The following is a 16,179-nucleotide window of genomic DNA, read 5'->3' as shown; positions in this document are numbered from 1 at the left end:
AAAAGCATATATATGCAACAAAAGTTCAACAGTTTTCACCCCCACTTAAACGCCCACAGATCTTACAAATTTGTAGAAACATTGCATACAAATGTGTTTTGGCGGTATTGATTATTTTCTGTCAACAACATTGTCCAAATCAAATATTAGATCAGAAGCTATGAAGAACTTTTGTTTAACTTTAACGCCACCACTGTCAGGTAAACACATCTTTGTGGCAACCCAAGTTTAAACACCATCTAGCGGAAAAGCTATAAACTAAGAACTTATCGAGAACCGATATCGATATTTTATAAGAAACACATCAAATACCTCCACCTGTCATACACATTTTGAAATTGGTTAAGAGAGTAACGGGTATCTGGTGGTCGTAATCCTCGATTTTCCTGCTCCGTTTGATTTTTATTTGTTTTTTAACGACACAAGCTTACATACAGCGCTTTTACTTTGACAATAAAATCCAATAAATTGGTACTGCTTTTATTTAATTCAAAGCAAATTCCTTGACGATTTGACACAGAAAGGGATACCCAATTAATGCGCCATTTAGCATTTATATGATTTTTCTCTGGTCCCTCTCATCCCCAAGGCCTGCTCTTCAATCGAGCCATCCTGATGTCCGGTTCAGGCCTGGCGCCCTGGTCGCTGGTCAGCAATCCGGCCAAGTACGCGGCCATCGTGGCCCACCACGTGAACTGCGCCTCCGACCTCCCGCACGCCCACCTCATGAAGTGCCTGCGCGAGAAGACCCTGGACCAGCTGCTCAGCGTGCCCATCCGCCCGCCGGAGTTCGGCTTTGCCTTCGGACCCAGTATCGACGGGGTGGTCATCGACGGCGGGGACTACGTGCCGCCCGCGCCCGGGTCTCCGGCGGCCCAGGCCCAAGCCCAGGCGTCGACGGCCGCCGGGAACGGACTGGGCGGCGAGGCAGGGATCGCGGCTGCCGGCGGTTGGGGGACGCCCGGACAGCTCGAGAATATCGGTAGGTTAGGGGGTGCCTATTTCGCAGACTTTTCTCTTTTGTTGAACATATTCAGATCCTTCTTTTATTTTATAACGAATATAACTTCCTCTTTTGTTTAATGATTGATGTGTTTTATTGTACACCAAAATCTAAGAGATTAGGCAATGAGAACAAGTATTTTCTTATTGGACTGACCTGATTTTTATATATATTGCCTGGATTATTGCATTCCTTACTACATTTTTAATAATTTTTTGGCGGTATGTTTTAAGTAAATCGAAACAGATCGATTTAAAACCTACAAAATTACTAATTATTATAAAATGCAAATAAAAGTTCTATTCAATTTTGTTCAATTACAGTAACTTTCTCTAAGTCTTAATCAAAGCATTGTTTGATAAAAATTAATAGCTTTGAATGTGTTAGTATGTATAATAAAAGTATTTTAGAACCTATTACAAAACAAGAAAGAAAGCACACTTTCGGCAAGCCGAAGTTAATATACCCCTGCAGCTATTGCAAAAATTAAATATTCTTGAAAACATTAATATTATGTTTAAAAACATTGAAGCTATGATGATTTGCAGCTCACTTATTCGATTGTTTCTATGGCAGCTATAAGAAATCCGGTTTCCGATTTAAAAAAAACTTACAAAAAAGAAAAATTACATTTAAAAAAAAATTTTATATATTTTATTTGTTTCCATGATATAGTCGATTGATTTTGATAAAATTTAAACCGCAAATCTGAAATATTTAAAAAAAATAATAAAACAAATTAAAAAACAGTAAAATTATAATTTCTTTTAAATTTATTTTTCCAATTCTTCTTATGGGAGCTATATACTGTACTGTAGTCGTCCTATCCGGCTCGTTCCGACTTATATACTACCTGCAATTGAAAGACAACTTTTGGGAAAGTTTCATGCATATATCTTTAAAATTGAGAGACTAGTTTGCCTAGAAACGGACGGACATGGCTAGTGATGATTATCAAGTGTTTAAGTGTTGAGTACAATAAATATTCTTAAGGATTCGTTATTTTTAATACGAAGGATGTTTTCGATAATATAAGCTTATTAATTAGATAGCATGTGCTGGGACATAAATCTTAATTAAGGGGAAAAAGTTATTTAACTTAGCTTAAATTTATTTTAGAGAAGATGGTCGCATTATTCGTTTACCCGCAAATTACTATAATTTTTAAGTAGTTAAAATAAATTATTAAGCATTGGTTTTTCTCGTTTCTCCACCTTTCTCTTTAACACGACACCAATGGTTCCTGTTGATGATGATGATAAACTGATGATTCCTCACACGTATGCCTGCACAAACGATCAACAACTCTCACGCTTACACAACTTGCGGCGGACTTTTTAATTAATGCAGTATTAATGAGAAAAACTGCCATTAACAAGTTGTCAAGGTAAGTTGGGCCAGGCCAGCGAATGCTTAATTATTTTACCTTACCCCTTACCCCTTACACAAACAAATGCATATGCGGGATTACACAAAGAAAAACGTTTCGGGTTTAAAATTAAAGTTAAAGTATCGAGATAAGGATGTGTAAGAAAAAGTAATACACAAATATTTTTCATTTTTTACATCATATACATCATATTAGCTTATAGGACATTAACCTATCTTAATAAAAGGGTTTTTTTACGAATAAGGTAATAAAAAAATTAGGAAATGTAAAGATTTGGAAAAATACTTAAATATTTATGACAATACCCTAATCCCTAATCTTATCTGCAGTACAAATTACAATAATATTGAATCGACTAATATAATAATATTAATATGAGTTGTATAGATTAAAATATATTTTGCTCTTTTCCTGGTGTATTTCCTTATGTAACCGAAATATGTGCCATAATTAAATTTTAGTCTCGACTTCTTTTGCCAAGCTTGTGCTTGCTTTGTTGGGTGTCAAAAGAGTTTTATCTTGACTTTTGACACGGCACGATCCTTCTAACAGTCGGTAGCTTAGCCCACGATTAGATTTAGCCACACACCAGCATTTCCCACACTTGCATATAATTAATTTATGCACATTAGGCACGCAAATGCTGGGCTTCATTTTGTTATGCTGAGCACGCTGCTGGCCATAGTAAGTCCTGTGGAGAGCTGAGTGGAGTGGTGTGGGCCACTTGATTTATGCACTTTGTGTTTGAGCCATTTTACATTGTTAATATATATTATTAACAGCTAATTAGCCGCGATTCCATAATTGATGTGCGGCTATGCCGCTGAGTCCCTGAACTAGGTTAGCTGTAGTGATGCGAACGCTACTTACATAACAAAGGTCAAAGGGTAATTGAAAAAAATGTTCATTGCTAGAGTAAAGGGTAGTCGTTATAAAAAGTCAGTTGCACAATTAAAAAAAACAGTTGAAATACCAGAAAGAACAAACCATAACATTTTGCAGCTCTTTAAAAATTAATTATATTTGTGTGTTTACCAAATGGATACCTTAATTTGGTTGTAGTAATACTGTTATTGAGTTAATTTTATTATAATAATTATATACCCAAGTCCAACCCCACATAAAAGTTATCATCACTAGCTATCTGCACTTGAAGTCAAGCAGTAAAGTCAAGCAATTGAATAGATAATTAACAGAGAATCGGAATGACAGCCAATCAAACGCACAGTCAATAGTTAATGAGAACTCTTTTTGAGTTGAAAATTGCAGCACTTTGAGGTTCTGGCTTTGAACTGCAACCGGAGTGCAGCGTTTGCACTGTTGTTCTAACTTCAATTTATCTCGGTGCGCTTTGTAAACTGTCAATGCCCTGAGGGCTATTAGTCAGTCTCCCTGCCAAAGGAGTATAAATATTTCTTTGGGCACATTTAAAAGCAATTTGTGGGGCGCACACGCACGCCGCATATCCAAAGGAATTCCATTAAACACATGCACAAAGAGCAAATAAAATTTACCGAATATAAAACGCAAAACTTTCAAGCGACCAATCTCTTCTCCGTCTATGTCCATCGCACACTGTGCGTAAACAAATAAGGCAAAAGCAAATTTAAAACTGCAAATGCTGCACGTTGATGCGATGGTCAGAGGATACTTTGGCCCTAGACACTTTCCATTTGCATTTGGCCAAGAGTTGCTTCAAAGTTTTATATCTATCAAGAGTGCGGTTAGCTGTAGGGTTTGCTTCAACTTGTTTAACAAATGAATGGATCCGAAGTTTTCGGGCAAAATTATTGTGGCAGAGAGATAAATGTGGATTGAAGATTTAGGAATGCAATTTGTTGGCTGCAAATTCTTAATTACAAGCCATAATTTGGGCCAGGGAAAGCACTTGAAATGTGCCCTTGTTTTATTTCTTAATTCGGTTGGAAGATGGTCCGAATTGTCTGGCAGTGAACGCGTTCAATCAGCGACTTATCTTATCAAAGGAGGCTCACCTTTGGCGAGGGGTAACAGGTGCAGATTTTGACACCAAGAAAAAATCTTAAAGCACGCACAACAAGTTCTAATGCAGAATAAATAAATATTAGCAATCGATCAATAGCATTAAGCAAGTACATAACCTCGAACTTATTCCGGTAATTCACAGATATTACTTATTTGGTTAGAAGAAATTTCTAAAACTACCCGACTTGATACAATTCACTAAAAAACACTAAGCTTATTTAAAATAAATCACAAGTCCTGAGTTTTGATTTTGATTTACACAAACTTAAGATATCATTTGCCTCGCCCTATATTATCAATTATGTAATAATCCTATCATACTGCTCTGCTTTTATTTTAAAGAAATGATAATGTTCAGTATAATATTTTCCTGTTTTAAAATATTTATGTCTAGTTAGGTTTACGATTCCCTTAGATTTAATAACAAATGATTATTGAATTCAAGACCAGAATATCTTTGGTTCGAGTTTTGCGACTGCATATATTGACACCCCCATTTGTCACTCACATTTTCGCAGATACGACCTGATGGCCGGCGTGACACGTGCGGAGGCCTTTTTCAGCTTCAATTCGGGCGACGTGCAGTACGGAATCGAGGCGGATCGACGGTCGAGAATTTTAAAGGCCTACGTACGCAACACGTACACGTTCCATTTGAACGAGATATTCGCCACGATTGTCAATGAGTATACGGATTGGGAGAGGCCCGTGCAGCATCCAATTAATATCCGGTGAGTAATTGCGTTTGTATGCGGAAGGGGACGAAAAGGGAAGGAAAGGGTGAAGATGGCGCCCGAGCAGGTGGCTATTTGAGGGAGAAGGTGCGGGTGGGTTTTTGCCAAATAAATATTTCCTTCTTAATTAAATGCGCAATGGCATGCCCCGATCTCTTGCTCCGGAGCTCACATCCCTAGCAGGTTTCAATTAAAGCGGCTTAAATGAATCTTGATTCCAATCTTATGGAAAATGAAATGCAAATTTATTGTCCATTCGCTACGCTTCGTGTCGGACGGTCGGCCAGCCTGCCTGCCAATCTTCATAAATAATGTTCGACTGCAATTTGTCTGCAAACGGGTCGTATAAGTGACATGGAAATTGCTTGCACACACACCCAATCAAATATATGATTTGCTTTCATTTTTCGATTTCAATCAATATTTATGTTTGCGACTAGGCCAAAGTGACATCCCAGCTGCCACACAGAATGCATTCATATCATGTACAATATATGTTTCGACTCTGGTTTCGATTTCCTCAAACAATTTATTTGTGTTTGCATAATTTTTTCGGAATTTCCTTCCATATTTCCACAGAATTAAGGCAAACAAATTGATTTCCCCTAGTGCAACCCGAGGCGTATACGCAACACTGCCATTCACGGCCTGTGCGAAGTTGGTGCCGGAGTTGTGCGGACGTGCGTTAAGTGGCCTCCAATGAAGCGCGGCAAACGTTTCACGCTCCATCTCCGGCAAAGGCTGCGTTTCCGAAGAGCATTGATCACAGGTGCCAGGAAGGGAAACTCTAGTGGGAGGTAGTGAGCCCGAGAACAATGAAAGGCCCCATTCCATTTAAATGCAAGCAATACAATAAATAGATTTGCCTTTCTCGCACAAACAAGTTTTCCCCCATAGCGTTGTGATTAGATACAAAGTTTCAATAACAAGAAAAAAGTGTCTATTAAACTTTAACTTTCCGGTGCAGTTGGATCCCTGATTCAGAAAATGACAGTTAACATTTTTTATGGTTTTGCTTTTATAAATTGTTAGTAACGTTTTTCTTCTGGTTGAACGCCTTTTTTTATATTTTATTTTCAGTTCTGTGACATGATTAGCCAATTTGAGTCATTAATGGCCTGTTTTAATGGCAATAAAACGTTCGTTTTGATTTTCCTAATATAAGAGCAAGAGCTCTACAAAGATTTAAAAAGTTGATAAATCTAAAGTTCCTATAAAATAAACTAATTCTTAAAACATAAGGAATCATTTATAACGAGCATTTCAAATAATATAATGCAAATATTTTTAAAAATTTGTTCTTCAAAATATCATTTATAATATTTTTTTGCTATCGGGCTGAAAAAAATTTCTCTCTTTATACCTTTTATATCATATTCCTAGTTTAAACAAACCTTGGGCTGCGTCATTGCGTCTGTGGCTAGATAGATTATTTTTTACATAGGCTTTGTATAGATACAGATAGAGATGGGAAAAAAGTGTGGCAATGTTTACTAGATATGTCTATGTTTATGTCTATGTTTACTAGATATTTACTTGATATTTGGCATACCGATATACTATTGTGGAAAACTATCACCACTAACGACCAAAAACAAAATCGGGAGGATTTTCCTTGACAAATCAAAACAAAGAAATGCTGTTCAGGCGATAGCAATATAGCATGTCTATCAAGTGTATAGGGCTATTTTGCTTCATTTTGTCTATTCCATCTATCGATAGCAAACGTGCGAGAGTGTAACTAGGCTATAATTATTATCAAATTGTAGAAGTGGGTAATTATTTTATTAACAAAATCAAAGGAAAATGTTTGTCGTCATTAAGAAAGCTTTAAGTAGCTTTAAAAGGAGGAGGCACACTAAATAATAAAATGCAAAAGGCAAAAAGAGCCATCTTTGCTGCATTGAAAAGATATGTATGCAAATGCGCCAAATGGGTTTTATTCAAATTTTACGCTGGTGCATTCCGAATGCTGAACAGACTAAAAAAGCGAAAGGGGCAGACAGACAGAAACAAGAAAAAATCTGGAAAACCAGAGGGCGAAAAAAATGAAAACCCAAAATAGGCTTAGGGCAGCGTTGAGAGCCCCACTTGGTAAACAGGTAAATACGAGCCACATCAACGAAAGTGGCAGCACTCAAAGTGGCTTGTTAGTTGCGCACTTGAACACAGCTCGATTGGCGAGGGCAATAGCAAAATAGCCGGAAAATTGCAAGCGAGCTGAAGGGCGGCGAGCAAATATTGAAAAATTGTTATTTGATTTTAATGTTGTGCTTTCCCATTTTCCGCAGAGACGAAACGCTGGAGGCGCTTAGCGATGCTCAGGTTGTGGCTCCGGCGGCTCAAACAGTGGATTTGCATTCGGCGGATCATCGCAACTCGTACTTGTACGTGTTCGACTACCAGACGCGCTTCGGTGATTATCCTCAGGTAAGTTCAAGTTCAAAAACGGGTCTAAGGGACCAAATTAAACAAGTAAATAATAAGTTATTCATAAAATAAAGCCATGTTTTCCCTTATTCATGGAATCTAGTTTTCTAAGTGTATATGCCACCAATTTTTATGGATGATCATTAATTTTAAATGAATGAATATTGTATAATATATTTATTTTAAATATTATTTTATTTTATTTTTATTGTAAATACTAACAAGTTTTGGTTATTTGCGGCAAATGTTTTGCCTGCTGAACTTAACACATAGAAACACCTGTATTTGTATTTGTATTTGTCAAATTTGGTTATGTCTGTCATGATTCTAAGATTCTTTTTCTCCGTTAAATCTAACAATCTAAAGCAAAAACAAACAAAACATTTTATTCAGTGGTCGGATTCGAAAAAACCGGCTTAGCCAATAGCTTGAACAACTCGGCCAGCATTTGATAGAACAACACTCAGTTTCGGATATCTATTTTAGATTAGTTTAGTTTAGATATCTAAGCATCTCCAAATAAATTGCTAAAGCCAAGGCTTAGTTATTGCATTGACAGACCGAAAACGAAAACGAACGAAACGCATCATGTGAAGCTTGACACTTAATTTGATTTCTGGTTTTCTGGCATTTTGCAGCGCCAGGGATGCATTCACGGCGAGGACCTGCCCTATATCTTCGGTGCCCCGCTCGTTGGCGGCTTCAATCATTTCACGCGCAACTACACAAAAACCGAAATCAGTCTATCGGAAGTTGTGATGTTTTACTGGTCCAACTTTGTGCGAACCGGGTAAGTCAAATTTTGAATGCTGCTTATTTCTAATTCAGATGGGCCTAGCATACTGACCCTAATCACACAATCTGAAAAAGTATTCCCCATCCTTACAAATCTCGACTCGCTTATTAAACGAATTGCTTGTGGAGTTGAAAGGCTTAAATAAGAAGGAAGAGTTCGTCAGTTCGTTGTCTAGGACATTTGGAATTTGCTCACATTTTTAATGGCGGATAAAATTATTCGAACTATATATATATTCGGACCGTATATGTTATATACAAGCCAGAAATTGGAGCAATTGCAACTATTGTTTGCCGCGCCAAACGAGTGGCACTATATATTAATGTCTTAAAAATTTTAAAATAATTATTTAGCTATGAAAATTAAGAAATTCCACAGGAAGGTCTTTGTTTTAAGTGGAGTTTTTTATTTCAAAAACTTGCGTTCTTAGGCAATATAAATTGTATTTAATATTTATTTTTGCTTTGTATGCCAACATATGATATCACTACTCATTTCACCACCCCATATTAAACACACTTTCTCGCCCGTTTGCAGCAATCCAAATGAGCAAATGGAAACGGAGCATGGCAGTCGTCAGGAGCGGAGTCGCTATAAAACAATTGAGTGGACGGCCTACGAGAGTGTGCACAAGAAATACCTAAATTTCGGTTAGTAAGGAAATGCAGTCGAAGCTTAGTTTTTTGTATATTGAAATCAATTTGAGATTATTTTCATTCCATCGAGCCCTTAGTAAAGTAAACGCGAAATCCTCTTTTCCCTTTCTTGACATCTGCTGCAGACACCAAGCCAAAGCTGAAGAACCACTACAGAGCACACCGCCTCTCCTTCTGGCTGAACCTCATCCCGGATCTGCACAAGCCGGGCGGCGACAATGTGCCCGCTGCACACCACCAGCTGCACGACGACGAGGACGAGGACAACAACATAGCCAGCGATGCCTCCGTGAAGCCCCTCAACCCGCCCTACTCCTCGCGGGCGGCCAATGCGGCGGCCATGGGAAACTTCACGATCTTCACCAACCAGGTCTTCTCGCTGCTGAACCTCAGCTCCCCGTCCTCGTCGCTCCAGAGGAACGGTACTCGCTACGGGGGCGGAAAGATATACCCGGACGACCTGCTGGATGGAGACCATGCTGGAGGCGCAGCCAGTGCCTCGCAGGACAACGATGGGTTCGCAGCCTACTCGACGGCCCTGAGCGTGACCATTGCTATTGGGTGCTCGCTACTGATCCTGAATGTCCTGATCTTCGCGGGGGTCTACTACCAACGAGACAAGACCCGGCTCAGCGAGCCCAGGCCCCAGACCAAGCTGAAGAGGCAGGAGAACGGCCAGATGCCGAACAACATATGCGGCGACTTGGAGACGCTCACCATCCATGCCAAGAGCGACCCAGCCACCATACTGTCGCACCACCACGCCATGCAGCACCACCAGCTGCCCCCGCCGGAGTTCGCCGACATACCCCACCGCGCCCCGCCCCCGCCGAAGCACATGAAGTCCCTGCAGGATCCGGGGGGCGGTGGCTCGGTCAGCGGGGCGGTCGGCGTGGCCGGGGTGGTGCAAATGCCACCGCCACACGCCCTTCAAGTGATGGGCAACCAGTGCGGTACACTGACCAAAAAGAGCTGCATGAAGCAAACGCAGGCCCAGGCCCAGGCCCAGCAGCACTCGCCTGCCCAGCAGCAACAGCAACAGCAACAGCAACAGCAACAGCAACAGCAGCAGCAGCAGCAACATGTGGTTACCCATCAGCAACACTTGCAGAATCATCATAATCAAAGCATGACCACTGTGCTGACCACGGCCGGTGGATTGGTGGTGCCCACGCCGCCCACTGTGCCGGTGATTGTGGCCACCACCACGCAGCACCAGCAGCAACATCAGCAACATCAGCAGCAGACACACCAGCAGCAGCACCAGCAGCAGCAGCAGCAACATCCGCTGATGGACGAGCTGCGTGTGTGACATTAATTGACCGTGCGTTTTAAATGTGATCTCTAAGCGCACAGCATCCCTGTCCTCACCTCCTAGGCCCTTCCCCTATGCGTTTCAGCTGTCTTTATACATAAATTACATAGGCCTTAGTATGTAGGCGTGTGTCGGGAGTGAAAGCTGTGTCTATCCAATACACACGGATGCTTCTCCCTGCTTAACTCTGTTGCCCGTTGACCTTTGAACAAATTTCATTGTAAATGGCTAGGTGTAGATTATTGTCGAACTCATTAACAAGGAAAGTTAACTTGGAACTAAAACTAAGCTGCAAAGTGTTCACCAAATGGGTAAATTATATATAGGTTTAATGATTTGCAGTGTGAATACATTTAATAGAAATATACATTTATTCCCAATATGGTTTTAGAAATAAAATTATTTGTGTTAGTCTCCATTTATTATTTTAAATGGTTTTGAGTTATATTTACACTTTAGATGTATATCCAATTTCACTGTTTTTTTTCATTTCAATCTGTATTGAGCAACTAATTAGGACCAATAAAAACTACAAGATTCCAAGTTACAGATTTCCATCTCTTCCTTTTCTTTATTGGCGTTAGTATAGAAAACATTAAGGTAGACTAAAAAATAGGAAAAACTAAAAGAATTCTGAACGCGAAAAAAGCAAAAAAAAAGAACATGAATGTTATTCTTCCAAAGACTGAATTATAATTGTGTATTGTGTGTAAATAAACCTAGTTGCAGAAATAAAAATTGTACTCTACATGTACAACAACAAACTCCCATATACATATATACATTTCAAACGAAAAAAAGAGAATGAAGATTTTAGCCAAACAAAAACAAAAGGAATTAGCCAAACAGCCAGGAAAAGAGACAGTCTTAAAATCAAATCATGTACAGGTGAGAAAGAGCTGTTTCTTTAAGATTTGGCACTATATTTTTAAAAACGACACTGTACAACTACCCTAACAAAACAATAGAAGTCACTTCAACTCGAACTAAAACCGAAACTAAACTTTGGTCAGACAGTAAAGAAACAAAAAACAAGAGCAAAATTAAATTAAACTGTTAATTGTAAGCATGCAGCTACTTTGTTATGTAACTAAATAAATATTTATATAGTTATTAAAATTAAATGCGTATATAAGCCCACTCACAATAAAAAACAAGTAAGCTCCCTATATAGCTATAAAAACTTCCAACTGCGAGAATAGTTAAAAATTCCATTAGGAGTTAAGCGGGGCAATTGAAATGCGCAGTGAAAGCATAACAAATATTCATAATTTATCGTATTTTTTTATTCAGTTGGTTTTTTTCTTTATTTCAACTATTTGCACACAATTGCCCAAATTGTAATTAAAATGGAAATGATACCCGAGAAAAAACAGGGGGAAAATTAAGCAATGGAACAGCTCATTAAAGTGAAACAGCGCGGAAATTGCAAACAATTTACGGGCTTATTAAAAATACTTGTAAATTATATAAACACGTTTAGCGGCAGTAAAAACCAAAGTAAAAGTCATATATAATGAAAAACAAAAACCATTTACAGCCTAATTGAGAATGTTTAAGTCTATAGCTTCTGTATGCATATACATAACTCTATAATAATAAATCTATACATTAAAGTAATGGTGTAAACTTAGCATAATTAGCCAAATAATACAACAAATATATATAAATAACATATAGAGTGCTGCATAACTGGCAAATCAAAACGATACAATTAAAACCAAAACCCATGAAATTATTGCGTTAGAAAATGTGTATCGATTGTGCGAAAGAGACTTAGCATTAACAAATTTGGACTAAATGGAATATAGTAAAAATCAGTAAAAAAGTAAATAAAAAAAACCAACTGAAAAAAACGAAAATTTAGTTAAAAAATTGGTTTATTACCACAAAAGCATTGTGTAACAAGTTGCAAACACTTAAGATGACATGGAAATTTAAATAATAATAAAGTTGCAAAAATTATAAAACAGAATGGTTATTGTATGAACAAAGAAAAAAGGTATGTATCTTGGCTAAAACCTATCTTTAAACGTTACATATAAGATACTATACCTGATTGGTTTTAAATTTTATTTAAGTAACAGGGGTAAGTAAGCAATTTGGTCAGCCATAAATAGAAACACCCACAACTTAACACAAACTATTTTCAAAAAACACAATTTAAAGAGTGGTATTCTATAACTTATTTATTTCATAGTTTCTTGTTCTATATTATGCAGCTGGATGGTTAAAATAATATGCTTTTTAAGAGACTATTGAAGCGTTGAATGTTTCCCAACATGTGCGCCACGCACGCTTATTGAGAAACACATAGTTCCCAGCATCTTTATACGAAACAAATATGGCACTAGCATCCACACAGATACACACCAACTCACACAGGCTGAGTCCACACAACTATGTACACTTGTTAACCAAATATTCGCAGAGCTGCAGCAGCAAGGATAGAAAAAAATACAGACATGCGGGAAGATAGTTGGGCTGGGGACAAACTGTAGTATGTATAATGGTTCTATTGATACCAAAATAGAATGCGCAAAGGCAAAACCCGCTGGAGATACGTTTCTTTTACGATAAAAACCAGACGGATAAGAACAAGAAAATCTATTGAAAATAGATTTATTATGTAAATTTGGCACAGCGTAAGTGAGTACGCTATTACTCCATCTGCGTATTCTGCAGCTTAATTTACAAAATAGAATAATAGCACTACTCGTCAGCTCTCAAAAACCCATACATGCTTAGCGCTATAATTGAATCAAAACAATTTCAAACTAGCATCGCTTTCGCTTTGTCTTCTGCCTTGGCTTAAGATTTGACTGATTTTTATTACCAATGACGAAATCCAATTGAAAGTCGCAAAACAATGGGGCAAAAAAGGAGGGTCTTGGCACTTAATCCCCTCTAAAAAGTTTCGTTTTCGTAGTTTGGTTCTTTGCATACGACGTACGTGTTGTGTTGTGTTTTGTTCGTTTTACTTAAAATCAGGACGCCAGGGCGGTCCTTGGGTGGGCGTAAGTCAAGCTGTGTTTAATTTATTAGGCCAAGCCGGGCAAAATTAAATAATAAAAGTCTTCCAAGTGGCTCTCCCTCTCTGCGCTTTTCCCCATGTGAGAGTGAAAATTATCACTTTTAATGCTGCCAAAAAGGTCACGAGTCAGGGGGCGGCTGGGTGTAGGTCCTTCGACCCTTTGATGGGCGTGAGGCCAAAAGCAAATGGCTGGCGAGCTGAACATCCGTTCAAGTCCTGGCAAGTTGATAATTTATGTTGCGAAATCTGTCGGAAATTGCTTTATACGCTAATAAAAGTATTCCAAAGGGGTAGCAAACAACTTTATTTAAGACGATTCAGATTTCGGGGAAAACTAAAGAGGAAAACAGTAATAGTTAATGGCTTAATTGGAACTCTAATAGGTGAGAGATAGCAAGACGCTTTTGCTTTACTTTTAAACATTATTCTTGGGATGAGGGAAGCCACCTAGACTCCTAACAACGAAGACGATGGAAAGCTAGAATATTTGGACTGGAAGGTTCATAGACATGGTAAAATTTTAAAACTAAAGTAGTTTAAAAAGACAACAGCATCAGGACGAAAAATTAATTTAAATTCAAGACACCCTAAAACAATGATCAGTTAGTTAATTGTATTCAACGGATGCTAACCATTTCTGACCAAATATTTCGTGAAGAAACCAAAGAGAAGAGAAAACTGATTTTAAAAAACAATGACTTCCCAAATCACTTGACCAAAAAATTAATAAAATGTCACAGTAACATCAAAGAAAAACAAAAATGTCCGGAACCCAAGCAATTTATGTCCGGTTAATTTATACCAAGATTATCTGAACGCTAACAACACCCTGCGACAAATGTTCAATAAAACCAAATCCAAAATTCAAATGACCGACAAAACACTGTGTTATAAAATTCCGTGCAATGGAGACGAAAATGACAGCGGCCACTCGTCAAATTTCGATGCAACAACAATTTGGAACAAGAAAGGCATTACAGAAAACGCTTTACCATAGAAATGTTACATATAATAAACACACGTACAAACACAAGTCTGAACTACAAAACAGACACTGAAAGCTGCGCTCATATTTACAGACATCTACTAAAAGAAAATTAGTATTAATCTCCACGTCCCATGGTGCAGACGTGTAGATAATGTATGTTCTCATGATTGTTATTAATATGTAACGTAAAATCAAAATCTAATTAATTCTTTAATTCTTTATGTGTTTTTATGTTGTTATAGTTGCACTGAAGACCGTTGCCGAAGTGCAGCCGAAATATATCGGAAACAATAAAAAACTTTTATTTTTCATTTTTCACAAAAAAAACCTCGACCTCGAGCCGGCAAAACTTTAAATTAGCTACTGAAAAAAGAAGAAAATATAATTAAAATAATCAGACAAAAACTAAAAAAGTTTTTTTTCCAACCAAGCTTTGCACTCTGTACCTCGAGCCGAAAGGAATTTTGACCTCGTAGACGCACTAATGCACTAACTCTGAATAAAAATTCTAATTATAAATGTTAGCTTTTCTCAGCAATATGGTTTAGCTTAGCCTGAAAAATAGTAAAAAAAAAATATGAGCATTTACAAGCATGGCGGAGATTTTTAAAAGTTTTTAATAGGTTGTATTTATTTAGCCTCATTGTTGCATTCCGTTTTTTCGGCAACTCCAATGAATGAGCAATATTGTAGTTTTTAGACACAAATTTTATCACTGATTTATTGGCCGCATAAGTATATCGACGACCGGTATTTTTGGTGTTTTTGTTATCGGCTCTGTCAAGTTCCTAAATTTTTTGATCATTGGAAATGCCAAAGAAGAAGGCCAACAATGCATTGACATAACCCCATAATTAATGGTTTGAGTTGAAAAATTTTGGAGGGAATCGATAGATACGGCCGAATAAAGCAAACCCAACTTCTGGCCTGTCAGAGTGCTAAGACATCAATTTGACATAATAAGACCTAAACATAACGTATGGACAGACAAACGGACGTTGCTAGATCGACTTGGTTACTTTTTCGATTAATAAAAAACATACATACTCTGCGTATCTTACATACTTTTTAACGAATGCAATATATCCTCTTACCATCATTAGCAGACTACCAACTCACACTAACGACAATATCGATAAAGACTCCGGCTTTTCTAAATTACATTTCTGATCTACCGAGTGACCGAATCTAAGGAGAAGTTCATAGAGTTAAAAGTTTTTCTTTTGCCAGTTTAATAGCACATCAACGTTAATCCTAACCAAAATTGAGTTTGGAATTGCAAAGCAAAAATTGGTCGGCAGACAAAAAAATTCCGCTCAATTTGAGGAAAGTTTAGTACGCGTTTTTTCTCCAGAAGCTGCTGAAAAAGTTTAAACGAAATCGAAGAAAAGTAGCTGAGAAAAAATGTTATACATATTATAACAGTTTTTCGTTGGATAAACTTTATTTAGCTGGCAATTAGTTTGTATTATTTTCAGTTTGCCTTGCCATTTATATTTGTTCTTTCTGCTCCGGTCGTACCATTGAATTTTTCAACTTTTAAAATGCTTATGTAGTATGCGTTTTTTCAGTTTTTGTTTGCTATTTTCGCTTTTTTTTGGCAGTCAGGTGAAAACAAGATTCCGCGCTATACGCTTTTTGAATGCCACAGAAAGTTTTATTAGTTGTCCGACCAACATGTCTCCCCATGCTTCCCGCCGTTGGATTTCGTTTCATTTTCCGTGCCACAAAAACCAGAAATAACAAAGTTTGGCCATTGTCTTTTTGTCATTGTTGAGCAAAAACTTTTAGCTCTCCTTCAACCATCCAATAAACTCAAATCCAATTGC

The 16,179-nt window shown here is 37.7% G+C and overlaps 1 protein-coding gene across 6 annotated transcripts in view; it reads left to right on the top strand.

Annotated features, from left to right (window-relative positions):
• The window catches only part of LOC128266401 (neuroligin-3), a 92,173-nt gene extending 79,870 nt beyond the window's left edge, over positions 1 to 12,303 (top strand). For all 6 annotated transcript variants that reach the window (XM_053002897.1, XM_053002898.1, XM_053002896.1 and 3 more), the window contains 7 exons: positions 590 to 982; positions 2,354 to 2,390; positions 4,916 to 5,128; positions 7,423 to 7,561; positions 8,200 to 8,351; positions 8,895 to 9,007; positions 9,139 to 12,303. In XM_053002897.1, coding sequence (XP_052858857.1) covers positions 590 to 982; positions 2,354 to 2,390; positions 4,916 to 5,128; positions 7,423 to 7,561; positions 8,200 to 8,351; positions 8,895 to 9,007; positions 9,139 to 10,325 — 2,234 coding nt within the window. In that variant the 3' untranslated portion in view covers positions 10,326 to 12,303. The remainder of the gene's footprint in view (positions 1 to 589; positions 983 to 2,353; positions 2,391 to 4,915; positions 5,129 to 7,422; positions 7,562 to 8,199; positions 8,352 to 8,894; positions 9,008 to 9,138) is intronic.
• Positions 12,304 to 16,179: the final 3,876 nt, after the last annotated feature.

The sequence above is a fragment of the Drosophila gunungcola genome, chromosome 3R (genome assembly GCF_025200985.1).
Source record: "Drosophila gunungcola strain Sukarami chromosome 3R, Dgunungcola_SK_2, whole genome shotgun sequence".
In the NCBI taxonomy this organism is placed as follows: domain Eukaryota; kingdom Metazoa; phylum Arthropoda; class Insecta; order Diptera; family Drosophilidae; genus Drosophila; species Drosophila gunungcola.
Note: the sequence above shows the minus strand (reverse complement) of the source record. Positions and strands in the feature narration are given on the sequence as shown.